Source organism: Ceratotherium simum, chromosome X (assembly GCF_057802395.1).
Source record: "Ceratotherium simum simum isolate JZ-2026a chromosome X, ASM5780239v1, whole genome shotgun sequence".
NCBI lineage: Eukaryota > Metazoa > Chordata > Mammalia > Perissodactyla > Rhinocerotidae > Ceratotherium > Ceratotherium simum.
The window spans coordinates 4900692-4918282 of record NC_141940.1 but is presented as its reverse complement, the minus strand read 5'-3'; the positions used below and the strand labels follow the sequence as shown (position 1 = coordinate 4918282).

The 17591-nt window shown below is 44.8% G+C and overlaps 1 protein-coding gene across 5 annotated transcripts in view; it reads left to right on the top strand.

Annotated features, from left to right (window-relative positions):
* The window catches only part of MTM1 (myotubularin 1), a 104160-nt gene extending 96875 nt beyond the window's left edge, over nucleotides 1-7285 (top strand). For 4 of the 5 annotated variants that reach the window (XM_004443192.2, XM_087426809.1, XM_087426811.1 and 1 more), the window contains one exon: nucleotides 5579-7285. In XM_004443192.2, the coding sequence (XP_004443249.1) occupies nucleotides 5579-5746 (168 nt within the window). In that variant the 3' untranslated portion in view covers nucleotides 5747-7285. The remainder of the gene's footprint in view (nucleotides 1-5578) is intronic. The other variant, XM_087426810.1, reaches the window with a different exon arrangement.
* The last annotated feature ends 10306 nt before the right edge of the window (nucleotides 7286-17591 follow it).

Below are 17591 nucleotides of genomic sequence, written 5' to 3'. Positions count from 1 at the left end.
CACTGAGGGAATTTATTTAGCGGTAGTTCTAGCATTGGAATATCAAGTGAAGAGGAAATGGGACTTTTCCAGGATTCTAACCACTGTTACAGAGGACACGTTCCTTTTCTAATTAAAAAATATTATATAGATGAGCACTGTGTTTGTCCTATAGAGTCAGCCTTTTCTGTATTGACCATGGCTTGGTTTTAAACCATTGGTAATTAGGAAGTGTTGACAAGTTCTGTACAGATTCTGTAGTCTCCTCTCATTTGTACTTGGAGAAATTCTTAAAATTCAAGGAATTTAGAGCAATACATTTCTGAATGTATAAAGGTAATAGCAAGAATTGTGTGACAAGTCAAGTTTGAAGGGCCATCGTTAGAAGAACTGCTGTCTCTCTCCCCCTTGTTCTCATAGAGCTTAGCAAAATGGAACTGGGCCAGATAGGAATGCACGTTCTTGGGTAGAGGTTTTTATTTGGAGACAGTAATTGGTCTATATTATGATCTGTGAAATTTACTCAAAAAAGAAAATAATGTATCCTTTCTATATAGATTTTCTGAGTGTGGAGGATCCTACACATATCCTTATGTCCCTCAGAAATTTATATTTTCATCTACCAAATACTGAGTGTTCCCCTATGTGAGGCACTGAGGGGACACAGAGATTAGGAAGAAGCGGTCTCTGCCCACTAGGGGGTCCTAGGCTGGCGGGGCACCCAGGAACGTAAGCTGATGATTAAAATGCTCGGAGAGAAATGCAATAATAGAGGTGTGGATTAAGTACATTAGATTTCCTTAAAGATCTTATGTAGAACATTATTTCATACAGAAATAGATTAAAGTCCTATCACATAGGACTTTTTAAATTATGTAATGTAAACCTGAAAGAATATACTTAAACACTTAGAAGTTAAAATGTCATTCAGTTGTGTGGCCCAGTTGGCATGCAAACAATTACTGGGTACCTATAGCACCCACCACACTCTGGTGGACTCTCAGTAGTGAAAGATCCAAAAGCATATACAGCCCTTCCCTATAATGAGGTGTTAACCTAGAAGAAGGCAGGGTTAGTGTGCTTTTAAAAGCAAAAGCCAGCGACCCTTGCTGTGACATAAAAACTCAGCAGAGTTGATGGAAAGACCAAGGCTTACATTTGACGAGCTATCAATAAGCAAATTTGGTACTTTTATTTCATGTAAGGAAATTGCTTATGCCAAAAGCAAAAGTACAAATTGGTCACGTTATAAACCTGAATAGGGCCTTTGGCTGCTGGTGAGCCTCATGTCCTCCTCTGGGAAGCGCTGTATCCACGTAGCTGTTAACCAGGGTTGCACTGGGCAAGTTCACATCTCGCATCATGGTAACTAAAGGATGCAAATAGGACAGTCAGATGTTAACAGGCTGACCTGTGTGGTGTTTAAGTCATTCCCAATAGAAAAGTTAAAAGGAATATGTATATGAAAATTGTTTGAAGCCTAAAATACTCCCATAGCTATCTGATTGCGTAGTGTCTATTCCATGCTGAGCTGGCACACTCTTCACTTCATCATTCATTTCCTAAGTGAGAAGTCGAGATGTAGTATTTCAAGTCACTTGACTTTGAATTGTGTTTCTCATTATTTTGTCTTTGGGTGTGCTATCACAAATGGACTTTCTCCTTCTGTTATAGCCTCTAAATGGTTGCTGTTAGTCTGGATGCTAATGACTTATATATTTTGTCCTCGTTACTAGACTAGATTATCTTTTCATTTCTAACAGTTTTTCCGTCTACTCTCCTGAGTGTTTCAATTATACACCTTTGTCATTGGCAAAAATGATTGTTTCACCTCTGATTTCTTTTTCTTGCCTAATTGTACTTGCTGGTACAGTAACAAACTGATTCTAATAGTCATATGAAAAAGGGAGGTTTTAAAAATAGCCAAGACAATTTTGGAGGAGAATATCGAGTAAGAGCTTGCCCTGCTATATATCTAGATGTATTTGAAGGAGAATAGAGCCCAGAAACAGACCAGGTAGGTGTGGAGGCTTGGGTAGGGGAAGCAGGTGGCATTGTGACACGTCAGGTAAAGATGGACTGTTGCTGGTAAACGGTGGCAGCACAGCAAATCGAGCGTAACATGTCTACAGCAGAACTCCTGCTGTCCCCCAAACCCGCTCCTCCTGCCGTCTTCCCATTCAGTCCTAGGCAGCTCCCTCCTAGTCGCTCTGGCCAAAAACCTTGGAGTCATCTCTGACTCCTTTCTCTCTCCCCCTCCACATCCAATCTGTTGGGAGAGCCCGCTGGGCTTGGCCTTCAATCTGATACCGCCCCCGAACGCTCTCACCAAGGGCTGCTTCATAGCCTGCCAGCTGGACTCCTTGCATCTCCCCTTGCTTCCCTCTAGTCTCTTCTCAACGTGGCAGCCAAAGCAGTCCTCGTAAAGCATACACCAGATCCCACCACGCCTCTGCTCACAACTATCTAGGTAGCTCTCACCTCGCACACAGTCAAAGCCCAAGTCCTTCCGGTGGCCTCTGTGACCCTCCCCTTCCCTCTCTGGCCTCCTGGCCTCCTCACCAACACCTCTTTCTCACACATTCTGCTTCAGCCACACTGACTCCTTGCTCATCCTCAGACACTCAACCATCTGCTTGGCTCCCTGCCCCCCTCCCTCCAGCATTCCCCCAAGAGTCGCCTCTTCAGTGTGCCTCACCCCAACCACTGGGTTTAGAGTGTAGCTGCCTGCCTCCCCTCCTTACCCTGCTCTGCTTCTTTTCTATAGTATTTTCATCACCTTCAAACATTCTATGTGACTCACAGGATTGTGGTATTCGTCGTTTGTCTGTCTCCCCCTGCTGGCAGATAGACGCCATAAAAACAGGGATTTGGGCCTCCTTTGTTGGCTGATGGAGCCTGAGGGCCTAGAACAGTGTGTGGCCCTCAGCTGCATACATAAAGAGAAAAACGGGCAAAGGACATTAACAGGCAGTGCACAGCACTTCACGGGGGGCAGGCGCTCCCCCAGGCGTTCCTGTTCTAATACCGTATACGTATTTCTGAAAACCCTCACGTCCTACAAAGTACAAAGAGCAGGGCCTACAGGAAGACTAGGATTAGGAGGTAGCAGGAGACCTCCGCTAACCTGTGGACCTTTGTATCCAGGGCTCTAATGGAAGCAACAGTCCCAGTAGAAACTCGGGCATAGTTACATCTGTGCAGCATTTGCATCTGGCCGCCATTGATCACTTCTTGGCAACCTGTAGTGGGTTGAATGGTGTCCCCCAAAAGACATGTCCCTGAGAACCTGTCAATGTGACCCTATTTGGAAAAGGGGTCTTTACAGATCTAATAAAGTTAAGGATCTCAAGATGAGATCCTCCTGGGTTTAGAGTGGGCCCTCAATCCAATGAGAGGTGTCCTTACAAGAGAAAACAGAGGAAGATTTGAGACATGGACACATAGAGGAGAGAAGGCCATGTGAAAGCAGGAATTATCGGAGTGATGTGGCCACAAGTCAAGGAAGCCTAGAGCCCCCAGAAGCTGGAGGAGGCAGGCAGGATCCTCCCCTAGAGCCTGCAGAGGGAGCGCAGGCCACTGACAGCCTGATTTCAGGCTTCTGCCCTGCAGAACTATGAGAAAATAAATTCGTCGTTTTAAGCCCCCAAGTTTGTGTTAATTTGTTGTGGCAGCCACGGGAAACTAATACACAGTCTTAAACCCCAAGGCTCATGCTCCCTCCTCTGAGATGCAGGTGCTGGAGGGCATCTGCTTCTAATGCAGACCGTTCTCAGCATTAAAAATCAGATCCAGGGGCAGGCCCTGTGGCATAGCAGTTAAGTTCATGCACTCCACTTAGGTGGCCCAGGGTTCACGGGTTCGGATCCTGGGCACGGACCTACACACCACTCATCAAGTCATGCTGCAGTGGTGTCCCACATATAAAGTAGAGGAGGATTGGCAAGGATGTTAGCTCAGGGCCAATCTTCCTCAGCAAAAAAAAAAAAATCAGATCCAGGGTGTAGCCTTCTTCATCAGTGCATTGTCTTCTTGTCACTCCTTGTTGATGCTCGCAGCTTCAGTAGGTAGCTTAACACAGTGGAAAGCAGGATGGTTGTAGAAGCCACTAGCACTAAAGGAAGGCACTAATGTAGACTTTTCGCTTTTTTTCTTAATGTCTTCATGTACTATTCAAGCTTTCTAGAAGCTTGCCCTTGATCACTTCAAAACATTAATGTGCTGGCGAGGGAGTCTTCTGGGGACTGTTCTGTTGTATATCTTGGCCTGAGTGGTGATTACATTGGTGTATACACATGTAAAGATTGATTGAGTTGAACATTTTAAGATTTATGCACATTACTGTCTGTTATTTATATCTCAGTACAAAAGTCTAAAAAAGTAACCTGCTGGGGAGCATCACATCCTGTTCCAGCATGACTTCTACCTTTATACTGCCATCAGTCCCTTATTTATCCATCAAAGAAATCGGCATTGTAGTGAAACATTGCCTGACTTTGCTCTCCCAACAACCCTGTTGGTCTGGGCCATTTTGAGTCCCATTTGACAGATGGGGAAGGTTCGGTCACACAGCTGGGAAGAGGCAGACCCGAGATTCACACCAAGGCCAGCAGGCCATAGAGCTGCTGCTCTCAGCCATGCATTAATATGGGCGATAGCACATGAAAAGTTGTGCTAGAGCAGAGCAATGCAAACTGAAAGTACCATGAGATACCAAGTTATAGTCATCAAATTGGCAAAAGAAAAATTACTCTTACATTCACAAGTTCTGGTGAGGATGTGGAGCAGCAGGAACTGCCAGACATCACTAGCAGGAGCATAAGGCCCTATCACCACCTCAGAGAACAATTTGGCAGCGTCTAGTAAAGCTGAAGAGACCATACTGTCTTCTCCAGCAATTCCCCACTAGGAAAGTCCCTTTGAGAAACATTGGCACACGTGCCCGAGGAGATGTGTCCGAGGATAGTACCACAGCGTTGTGTGTGGTAGTGAGGAGCGCTGGGCATCACCAATTGTGTGGGAATGGATGGATCAACTGTGGTTCCTTCATTCAATGGAACTCAACTGCCATCCAATTCAGAAACAATGTCAGGTCAAAATGTCAATTGATGAATACAGAAAACAACCATTGATGTAAATTTCCACATAATAGAGAATAATGGTGTATTTTGTTTCTGGATACTCACTTATAGGAAAAGTGTCACAAATCTGCACAGTAGGGAAAGCGACACGCCAACCTGCGAAGAGTTATTGCTTCTGGGAGCGAAACAGGGCAGTGGGCCTGGGATGGGCGACACGGGAGACTGGAGCTGTGTCTGGTTTGATAGATTTTAAAAAGATGGTGACGCACGTATGAGGAAATGTGTACATTAGTTATTTCTTGGTGGCGAACAGCTGGGTGTTGTCTGATTCTTTGTACTTTTCTGTATTTTTAAATTTTGCGGTATTGAAGGATATTATGTATGTATGTGAAACCTCAGCAAGATGCAAGAGGGTTTATTCAGAAAGCAGCAGCCGCACCAGATGTGTGGAGCGGATTAGGCCGGTTTTTGTGCCGTGGCGGCATCAAGCGGTAACGCACCTTTGTGCTTCTCTCCAGCAGCCGAATCCAGTGGAACAGCGGTACGTGGAGCTCCTGGCCCTGCGTGATGAATACATAAAGCGGCTTGAGGAATTGCAGCTCGCCAACTCTGCCAAGCTTTCTGATCCCTCGACTTCCCCTTCCAGTCCTTCACAAATGATGCCCCACGTGCAAACACACTTCTGAGAGGGAACCTGGTGCTGCATCACAGCTCCTAAGAGAGCAAATCGTGGACTTTCATTTGGGGCCTCTGTACAAAGTAGATTAAAATACTTGCCTCCATGTAGAACTTGAACTAACATAATCTTAAACTCTTGAATATGTGCCTTCTAGAATACATATTACAAGAAAACTACAGTGTCTACACGGCAATCAGAAGAAAGGAGCCAAGATGGGGTTTTGGAAAATCCTGACACCTTTCCAAAGCAGTTTTTGAAAGATAAAATTTAAATTTAATTTACCTCTTTAGCAATGCTATGTACACGATATGTATTTTGTAGGCTTAATTGGAACAACATTATTTTAAACTAAAGGGGAAAAACATATGTTTGTGAAATGGATTTTCCTCAAGCTGCTTATAATAGTTGCTTTGGATTATCTAAAATGAACCCACATGTGAAAAATGTGTGTTACTGCCAAAACCAGAGTTCAGCTTTTGAGGCATTATCCAAAAGCAAGGTGTTGAAATAATTGCCAAATTGTATTCCATCGTAAGTGGTGACTTAAGGAGAAATAGCTTTGTAGATGAGTTTTTCATTATTTTGAAGTTTTGGAATACGAAGTGTTTTCCCCTAATTTTCAAGAGAATCGTATTTTTATATTAAAAAAAGAATGGGGCCCACTTAAATATGATTTGATTTTTTTTTAACTTTGCCAGTTGTGTTTTCCAAGTTCTTCCATGAGCTTGCCTAAAATTCAGACCCGTTTTCAGGTCGTGGAGAAGCCCTTTGAGAGTACTGTCTGAGGAGGTCAGGTGTGTTATGCTGTGGTGGTGAAGATTTTGCAAACATTGCTCTAGTCAGACCAGCTCGTCTGCCAAAGTGTCAGGTGGAGCATCTTGGAGGTATGCGCTGTTGCTAGAGCATCATTCTTTGAAATAAAAGCTGCAGACGTACATTGTTGAGCGTATTCTTGAAAATATTGTGTTTATGAATTTCAGTTTAAATGGTGTTGGATGCTCCTCCCCCAAAGCATGCATAAAAACTGGTTCTACAAATTTTTACTTGAAGTACCTGGCCGTTTGCTTTTTCAGTTTTTTTTTTTTTGTAGTATTAAATGAAATTTCAAATGCAGTACTATTTGATATCTGAACTAATTCATTTAGTAAGTATATTTGTAAAAGGTAAGGCTAGAGTTAAACCAATTAATGTGTTTCACGATGATTTGTAAAGGACTATTTATAGCTAATGTGGTTTTGTTTTCAATGAATTAAGAGAGATTAAATATATCTTTGTAAATTATTTTATGTCATAGCTTAATTGGTCTACCAAGTAAGACATCTCAAAAGCAGTAGAAGAATGTATAAATTTTGTATGTATAAGAAATTTTATTAGACATTCTCTTGCTTTTTGTAAACGCTGTAAATATTTCATAAATTAACAAAGTCTCACTCCATAAAAAGAAAAAAGCTAATACTAATAGCTTAAAGGATCTTGTGGAATTTCATGAGAAAATGTTCATGACAGTAACGACTAAAGACCTGCTGTAATAAATGTCTTCCCTGAGCCCAGCCCCTCTTTTCTGTGAGGTCACTGTGGATGTGTTTTAAATGTGCATGACGCCCCCATCTTATTTTCTTTTCCTGTCTTGACTTCACATGTTCTCCCCAAATTCTAACACTATTGGACATTTAAGTGCATTAACAATGCAGATTTTAAGTCACAACTGTCTCTATTAAAGTAAAGATAGCTTTCACAAAAGTGCCGGGGTGCACAGACACGAGACTTCAGACTCGGGATCAACATGGCAGTTGACATTAAGGGAGAGGTCAGGACAGTGGTTGAAGTAAGCCATGATCAATGTCTCTTTAGGCAAGAATTTTAAAAATTCTTCCAATATAATACTGCCAGTTGAAAATTACATTGTTGATGTACATCCTAAGAAAGCTAAACAGTTATGGCAGTAAGCTAAAATTAACCATTTTTTAAAAATCAGAATAGGACTCTTAAAAGATTAAGTGTATCTATTAAAGCTATGAGTATTTGAAATACTTTGCAAGGCTCTTCTGCAGACATGGCTGCGTTTAATCCTCACTCCTACCTCACGGGCTACACAATATTCTGTTATCAGTATTTTTCACCAGAGGAGAATGTCACTGCTCCGGGTGCACCGACACGCCCGAAGGCCCACAGCCTCAGAACAAATGTGTACCCGAAGTAAACTGACTTCTACCTCTCTTGAGTTCCCACCGAATAGCCTTAGCTCTGCCTTCTGGAATGAAATAGAATAATCTCTCTTCCTGGGACAGCCCTTCAAATAGTTTGGAATCATATATATTTTTGATAATATAACAGTTTTTTCTAAATATAGTCATAGCACTTTCTGATCTATTTTTGATAATGCAGCAAAGCTTATCCTTATGCTTCTTTGGTAGGAATAATACTCAAAGTTTCAAAATAAGCTGACTGCTATCTCATCCCCTGCAGCCCTCTCTACAGAATGCAAATTTGTGGTGTCAGTCATTCAGACAGCTCTTGTGGCATTTGGGGGCAGTAGGCAAAAGCAAGACTCTAAAGGGAACGTTCTTAAAATCGGGGAATTTATTACAGAGCAAATACACCTATGCCTGGAGGACAGACCCATTGGCGGCCATTAAAGCCAAAGCAGGGGCCGCCCAAAGGAACGAAGAAATGTGTGCAGGCAAGAACAAGGAGTAGCATGTTGCAGAGAACTCTCATGGCTGAAATAGACTGCAGTCAAATTTTTTGGGGGTTCACAGAACCATTAACAGCATGATGCCGGAATACCAATATTTGAAATAAGAGTCTAATACTCCAACATCTAACAGTAGATTATAACTTAGTTAAGGAAATCTTAGCAAAGTCTTATGTATTAAACATATTTGGAAGATTAAAGATCAGCAAAACAAAGTATTCTCATTTCCTTGTGAGGCTTAGATTCCAATACGGATCATTCCTTATTTGCAATAATTTGTCCTTTAAAAGCAAAGGCAATGTATATTTAAACCACGTAGGGTAACTAAAGGTTTAGACACGAACATTAAGGCCCAGCAGTTCGTTTTTCTAGTTTCTTTGGAGAACATGAGTTATTCATTTACAGTAGTTAATACTTCTGTGTTTCTGAAATTGACTGCATTTCACAGTGCATTCCACATAAATTACCAAATAAAGTTGTTCACCTCATTTCAGGGGTTTTATATCACAAATCTATGTTAGAAAGCACCCTGTTCGGGATGTGTGGAGACCTGGCTTCCCATCTGGGCTCTGGAATTGCTGCTTGGCTGGGAGGTGTGAGGTCCTCCCAGCTCCCAGATGCTGCGGATCCAGAGGCCTGGGAAGAGGCCTCAGTGTCCATCTGCTCAGCGAGGGTGTGGACTGCCCATTCTCGAAGGTTCCTTACAACTCAAGCAGCCCTTCTCAGAAATGTATTTTAATCACTTGTGCACATATGGCACAAGATGGCATTGGCCTTGTGTATTAGTTACCTGTTTCTGCTGTAAGAAATCACCACAAATTTAGTGGTGGTTTATTTTCTTACAACACACATTTATTCTCTTACAGTTCTGGAGGTCAGAAGTCCAAAATTAGGGGGCCAGCCCGGTGGCGCAAGCGGTTAAGTGCGCACGTTCCGCTGCGGCGGCCCGGGGTTCGCCGGTTCGGATCCCGGGTGCGCACCGACGCACCGCTTGTTAAGCCATGCTGTGGCGGCGTCCCATATAAAGTGGAGGAAGATGGGCATGGATGTTAGCCCAGGGCCAGTCTTCCTCAGCAAAAAAGAGGAGGATCGGCATTGGATGTTAGCTCAGGGCTGGTCCTCCTCACAAAAAAAAAAAAAAAAAAGTCCAAAATTAGTCTCACTAGCCTAAAGTCAAGGTGTAGGCAGAGCTGTTCCTTCTGGAAGCTCTAGGGGAGAATCCTTTTCCTTGCCTTTTCCAGCTTTTAGTGGCCACTTGCTTTCCCTGCTTCGTGGCCCCTTCCTCCATCTCTAAAGCCGGGAGTGTAACATCTTCAAATCTCTGAACTCGGACTCTTCTCCCTCCTTCGTTGACATTTAAAGGACCCTGGTGATTATCTTGGACCCATCTGGATAACCTAGGATAATCTCCCCATTTCAGGGTCAGTTAATTAGCAACCTTATTCCACCTGCAACCCTAACGTCCCCCTTGCTGTGTAAGGTAACATATTCACTGGTTCCAGGGATTAGGACATGGACATCTTTGGGGGGCCGTTATGCTGCCTACCACAGCTTAGTCCCTGTTGGCTTCACATGGTAGGTGAGTTTGCAAGGCGAGAGGTCAGACACTGCTAGACTCCCGTTACCAGCTATATGATTGCTTACAACTAGGTAAATGACTAGCTCAATTCATTTTGTTACATCTCAGACAAAATTGAGTTGCTTCCAGTTTTATTCCCTATTTCTATCTTTGCATCTATCCTAAACCAGCCCATGTACTTTCAATTTCCTTGGTCCCTAAATGGAAGGAAGGGAGCTATTTATTGGGAGCATATGTGCCAAACACTGTACTATTTAGCCTCCCCACAACCTTATAAAATTGATCGTTTTTTTTTGTGTGTGTGTGTGTGTGTGTGTGTGTGTGTGATTTTTGTAGATAAGACTAAGGCTCAAGGCCAGAAGTAATTTTTTAAGTAGGGTCATTTCAACAAATACTGTAGACTGTGCCAGCTTGTCTTTGTTTGGAAGCAAAAATGAGTAAAACAGTGGCCTCTTTCAAGGAGTGCCTGGCCTCGTGGGAAGACGGTCTAGTTAACTGGTAATTGTCATGCAGGGTGCTGCCTGCTCTGGTAGAGGCAGATGGAGGGCTTTGGGGCCAGGACAGGGGGTCAGGGAGGAGATTCTTGGGAATGTGGTCAGAACTGAGTCTAAAAGTTCAGTAGGCGCTCGGTCACACCTGTCATCAGGGGAATGTACATTCAAACCAGAGTGAGATACTACTGCACAGCCACGTGTTGGCAAACCTTTTAAAAGTCTGGCAATGCCCAGCATTGATAAGGTTGTGGGCCAATAGGAAATCTCATATGCTACTTTGGAGACCGTTGGCATTATCTGGTTAAATCGAAGTGATACCTCCTCTGTGACCTAGTTGTTGTTTTTTGTTCTTGAATAACTATTAATTTAGGTATGAATCCTGCTAAAACTGGAAGTGCTCAAAGTAGAAGTACTGCTGTAATTAGAACAGATCAGACAAATAATTTCTGCTCTTGGGTATATAGATGCCCTTGAGAAATCAGAACTTCTGTGCACCAAAAAACACGCACAAGAATATTCATAGCAGCGTTGTTTGTAATGGCCCCAAAAAACTGGAAACAACTCAAATATCCATCTACAGTAGAATAGATGAATTGTGGCACAGTCACACAATGGACTACTACACACCCAGGATAAATGATCCTACTACAGCTACACACAATACAGATGGATCTCATGTTGATTGAAAGAAGCCAGATACAGAATATATAGAATATTATTCCATTCATATAAGTTCAAAAACAAACTAAACTCTTGTTTCAGCATGTGTAAATGGTAAAATGACAAAGGAAAACAAAGAAATCATCACCATAGAACAGTATGAACAGAAGCATCTAGTACTTTAAACGTGATGCAGCGTGTGTAGAACTCAAAGCGAGTTGCTATTCCTGGATTGTGAAGTGCATGGGACTGGGAGAAGATAACCAAGAGGTAGGCAGGAGCCAGTCATGGATCTCCTTAGGGGCCATGTTAAAGAACTCGTATTTTCTTCTCTATGCCTAGGAGCCATTGAAGGGTTTGGGACATGGGAGGGACGAGATAAAATATGAGTCACTCTTGCGGCCATTTGGAGGGTGGATTGCAGGGTGACAAGACTGGGGACAGGCCAGTTTGAGGCTATTATAGTTGACCAGATGTGGAAGACTGAGCCTGGAGTACAGACGAGTAGAGATGCAGATTGAAAAAGAGTCAGTAGGCAGGTTGTGACTGATTGGAAAGAAGAGGCAAGAAAGATGTCAAAGATGACACTGAGGTTTTTATTAGGGCAATTGAGGGCAACTGGTAGCATTTCCAGAAACAGGGAATATCAGCGGAGGAGCAAATAAATGGGTTGGTGCCGAGGCCAATTTGGGACATGCTGAATGTGAGGAGAACAGGCGTCCAAGATGTGGTTGAGTATAAAGGCCTGAAGCTCACAAAAGAAGTCAGGGATGGCAACACAAATTTGGGGACAGAACCATGGAGTGGATGACATTGCCCATGCAAGTGAGTGAAGAGAAGTGACGAGCCCCAACTCCAGATTTTAAGGGGCAGACTGTGGAAGAGGAGACCTGGAATGAGATGGAGAAGGAAGGTCCAAGAAGTGCAGAAGCAAAAAGTTGCATTATGGAAGGTAATAAAAAAGATAATTTCAAAGAGCAAGTGCTTAGCATGAGAGATCTGGTAAATTAAGGATGAAAAAATGTCCAGTTAATTTGGACAGTAGGAATACCCTGGGGGACATATATGAGAGCTGTTTCATTGAGGCAGAAGCCAAATAACAGTGAATTAAAAGTCACTGGCCCAGATTCTAGCTCAAGCAACTACAGGAAGCACAAGCCCAGTCTGAGAAACTCTGACGTTGGCACCAGGCCTGCTTCAGCACCACTAAGCAGCAAAGAGGGGCTGTGGCTCGTGTTCCAGATCTCAGGACAGAGGGCCACGTTACAGTGAAGAGAGGACAATGAAACTGAAGAGGAGTAGCCCCGCCTCCTGCTGTCATTCATTCAACAAATATCTATACAGCTCTATCAGCTTAAATGTCACTCCATTATGGAAATCTTCCCCATTGCCCCCCCATCCCATCTTTTGACCCCCTGCGGTGTGCTCCCCAGCACCCTATACTTCCCTAGCATGCCACCTGCCATACTTGTGGCATACATGTGTTGAATGCCTTTCTTCCTCACTATGAGATAAGCTGTATGAGGGCAGGGACCATTTCTGTCTTGTTCTTGGCTGTAGTGCCCAACAGGGTATGTGGCACATGGTAGATGCACGACGGATATTTATTTGAATGCACGAATCAATGAATGAATGAATGAAGGGTAGACAAGTGTATACTGCTGTTTCTAGAGAGTTGACTATAAAGAATGGAGAGAGGTTAGATAACAGCTAGTGGGAGAGGAGACCAGGAAAATGGGCTTTGTGAAGGAAGAGACTTAAGTGTGATCATATGTGGGGAGGAAGAAGCTGGTGGAGAGAGTGAGATTCACGCTAGAAGAAGAGAGCTGTTGCTTAACAGAGCAAGGCCCCAGAGTGGGCATGAGCCCAAGGATCTAGGCAGAGAGGAATTTGCCTTGAACAACGGAAGGGACTCTTCTTCCTCAGCAATAAAGAAGAGGAGGGTGGGTGCAGATGAAGAAACATTTGTGGGGTGTGGTAGCAGAATAATGGCTCCCCAAAGATGTCCACATTGAAATCTCCAGAACCTGGGAATATGAGAGGTCATGTAGCAAGGGAGAATTAAGGTTGCAGATAGAATTAAGGGTGCTCATCAGGTGACCTTGATATGGGGAGATCATCCTGGATTATCGAGGTGGGCCCAATGTGGTCACAAGGGACCTTAAAAGTGGAAGAGGGAGGCAGAAGAGTAAGTGTCAGAGCAATGCCATGTGAGAAGGACTCACTTGGCCATCGCTGGCTTTGGAGATCAAGAAAGAGGCCATGAGCCAAGGAATGCAGTGGCCTCCAGAAGCTGGAAAAGGCAAGGAAATGGATCCTTCCCTAAAGCCTCCAGAGGGAGCACAGCCATACTGCCGCCTTGATTTTAGCCGAGACCTGTGTCAGACTTCTGACCTCCAGAACTGTAAGAGAATAAATGTGTGTTGTTTAAGCAGCTAAATTCGTGGTAATTTGTTACAGCAGCCTTAGGAAACCCATAAAAGAAGGACAGAGAATTTGGGAAGTCCATGCCTGATTAATTCAACTTTATTAAACATACTTCCAATATCAGAGGTTTGTAAGGAAACTGAAATTGGCTCAGAGCAGAGGAGGGGGAAGAAGGTGAAAACGTCCCTGAGAAGTGGTCATCACCAGCGAGCTCTCTGTCATATAGTCCAAATTCACCTCACCTGGGCAGTTCAAAAATCCTCAGGCACCAGTCTTGTGGTGCCCCCAGGTGCCTGGCAGAAGCACATCCAAGTGCTCTCAGAGGAACACACCTTCATCTCAGGCCTCTAAGAAGTCTCACAAATAATTTTCCAAAGAAAATGAACAGCTCACCATAAAAAACAGCAAAGATAGAAAGCCCTCAGTGAAAACAGAAATAACAGCAGGAGAGGCCTTGGAAGACTTCCAATGATTTGGATTACCAGATACAAGCAGTGGTGTGCTGAGCTGACCGTGCCGGCTCGTGAGAGCCGATGGCAAGCATCTCTTCCCAACTCTGAATTCAGTGATGTCAAGACAGGAGTTTTCAATTAGTCAGGGTGGGCGTATTGACACCACAGAAATCAGCAAATGTTACAAATCAGGGCTTTTTTTTCCTTCAGAGAGCTGATAATTAAACTTTACCAGCACACCACTGGATGCAGGTTGTAAAATGACCATGCATATTATCTTTAAAGAAATAAGACCTGGGTGACCTTGGGTTTAGCAATGAGGTTTTAGATACAACACCAAAAGCACAACCCATGAAAGAAAGAAATTGAAAAGATGGACCTCATAAAATTTTAAAACTTCTGCTCTGTGAAATGCACTGTTAAGAGAATGAAAACACAAGCCACAGACGGGGAGAAAATCTTTGCAAAACACATATCTGATGGAGGACTGTTATCCAAAATATACAAAGAACTCTTAAAACTCAACAATAAAACAACAAACAACCCAATTAAAAAGTGGGCAAAAGATGTGAACAGACCACCAAGGAAGATATACAGATGGCAACTAAGCATATGAAAAGATGCTCCACAACATATGTCATTAGGGAATTGCAAATTAAAACGAGACACCACTACACACCTATTAGAATGGCTAAAATCCAAAACACTGACAACACCAAATGCTTACGAGAATGTGGAGCAACAGAAACTCTCGTGCATTGCTGGTGGGAATACAAAATGGTACAGCCACTTTGGAAGACAGTTTGGTGGGTTTTTTTTTTACAAAACTAAGCATACTCTTTCCATATGATCCAGCAATTGTGCTCCTTGGTATTTACCTAAATGAACTGAAAACTTATGTCCACACGAAAACCTGCACACAGATATTGAGGGCAGCTTTGCTAATAGTTGTCAACACTTGGAAGCAACCAAGATGTCCTTCCGTAGGGGAATGGTTAAATAATCTGTGGTACATCCAGATAATGGAATACAATTCAGTGCAAAAAAGAAATGAGCTACCAAGCCATGAAAAGACATGGAAGAACCTTAAGGGCATAGTGCCAAGGGAATAAAGCCAATCTGAAAAGCTCCCTACTGTATGATTCCAAATATACGAACATTCTGAAAAAGGCAAATGATGAAGATGGGCGAAAGAGCAGTGGTCACCAAGGGATGTGAGGGGAGGGAGCAATAGGCAGAGCACAGGGGATTTTTAGGGCAGTGAAACTCCTCTGGATGACACTCAAACAATTGATACATGTCATTATACATTTGTCCAAACCCATAGAACGTACAACTCCAAGTGTGAACCTTAATGTAAACAATGGAGATGGGAGGATACGATGTGTCAATGTAGGTTCATCTATTATAAGAAATGTTCCTTTCTGGTGGGGGTTGTTGACAATGGGGGAGGCTATACATGTGTAGTTGCAGGGGGGAAATGGGAAATCTCTGTACCTTCCTCCTTATTTTTCTGGGCACCTAAGAGGCTCTAAAAAAAAAATAAAAGCTTCAAAAACAACACACAATATGAACAACAATATCTAAACAACAAAACAGGAGAAAGCCCTGGGGGAGACTGAAGACTGTGGTGAGCCCAGTACTTGTGTTTGGGGTGGGGGCATGGGCAGTGGCAGCCAATTTGGGAGGGTAGTAGGCTGCATAGATGCAGATGACAGGATGGGTAGGAGGAAAGTTTTCAAACTTCTGCTCCTCCTTCACTGCACACATCTGAAGCAGGCCCTCAGACCACACATGCCAGTGGCCCTGGGGCAAAACCAGGCCAGCAGGAAAGATGGGTTGATTGAGGCATTTGACTCCTGAGTCTGTGCTAATAACCACCTGAAACCATCTTAGTGTGTGAGGACGGGCCTTTCAAAAGATTCTCATTTTAATAGAGTACAAAGAATAGACAAGAAACAGAATAGCGAGCAAGCCCTGATGACCTAGTGGTTAAAGGTCGGCGCACTCTGCTTCTGCAGCCGGGGTTCCAATCCCCAGCAGGGAACCACACCACTCATCTGTCAGGAGCTGTGCTGTGGCGGTGGCTCACATAGAAGAACTAGAAGGACCTACAACTAGAATATACAAATATCTACTGGGGCCTTGGGGAGGGGAAAAAAAAGAGAAGAAGATTGGCAACAGATGATAGCTCAGGGTGACTCATTCCCAGCAAAAAAAACCCGAAAGAACAGAATATCAAGTATAGGCGCTAATTACATAGAGAAAAAGAAGGTATTCTTTCATAAAAGAAGTATACACATATATATATAGTCTACATGTATCTATAAAGACTAATACAAACATAGATGAATGTATACACGTTTATCTGCATATTCACGTGGTATGGACACATACGTGTCTATACACAAATAGAAGCTACATATGTTATAGATACAGATACAGGACAGCCACAGAGGGCAGAGACGTACAATGTATTTCTTACTAGGAAGGAAGATTAAAAAGTGAAAATCCCTGCACTCAACCACGCAACACGAGGTCACCATAGACCCGGACGACCATCCCGGGAAGCCCCTGCAGCTGCTCAGCCTCTTCAGGACAAATGAAATCCAGAAAAGGAACGGTTCGCGGTGTTGGCCTGGCTGGTGAGACCCCACGGGAAGGGGGGCTTCTTCTCTGACCTCCCCCACAGCCCTGGGCACGGCAGCCCCCATCCAGCACCTCCCCTGGGACGGCAGCCCTTCTCGGCCAGGGTGGACGAGGACCCTCCTGAGGGAGGATGAAGAGCACCCCCGGCCCCAAAACACAGGGTCCCACAGAACCCCCCGGCGCCCCTGCTGTGCGTTCTGGGGGACCCCCGGCAGGGCTGTCAGCGGAGCGCTCCCCCACGTCCCCATCCTCAGACAACCAGGGGAGTCAGACCTGAGATTGAGGGGTGCAGATTCAGGCGGGCAGAGGGCTAGAGGCCCAGGCCGGGCAGAGTAGGGTGAGGAGAGGAGGGCGGGGCCGAGGGAACGTCCAGACCACTCTCACCCCTGCCGTCAGCCCTGGGAGACCCCGGGCCATGGCGTCCGGATGTGACGTCCACTGGCTTCCGCCTCCGAGGTCTGAGGGAGCCGAGGGCCTCGCGGTGGCAGGCCGGATCCGGGGCGGCAGAGGGAAGGAGCCCAGGCCCGGCCAGGCGTCCAGGTAGCCCTGGGAGGGAGGACTCCGGGCCCCACGGCGTCCAGGTCTGCCCCTGCCATCATCCCTGAGGGACCCCGGGGGACGGGGAGGGGCAGGGTGGTCAGGCGGAGCCCCCCCGGCCCCCACCTCATCCTCAGAGGAGCCTGCTGGGGAGTCCTGGGTCTGTGGGGAGCGGCCTCAGGGGGCAGAGGCCGGGGCCCAGGCCCTGCTGGGAGCTCAGGAGACGAGCAGAGGGAGGGCCGAGGAGCCCCAGGCAATCCCTGTCGGCCCCTGCCATCAGCCCTGGGCGTCCCCGTGCTTAGTGGCATGAGGTGACCTCCACAGACTTCCCCCAGGGCTCTCCGGCCAGTGAGGGCCTC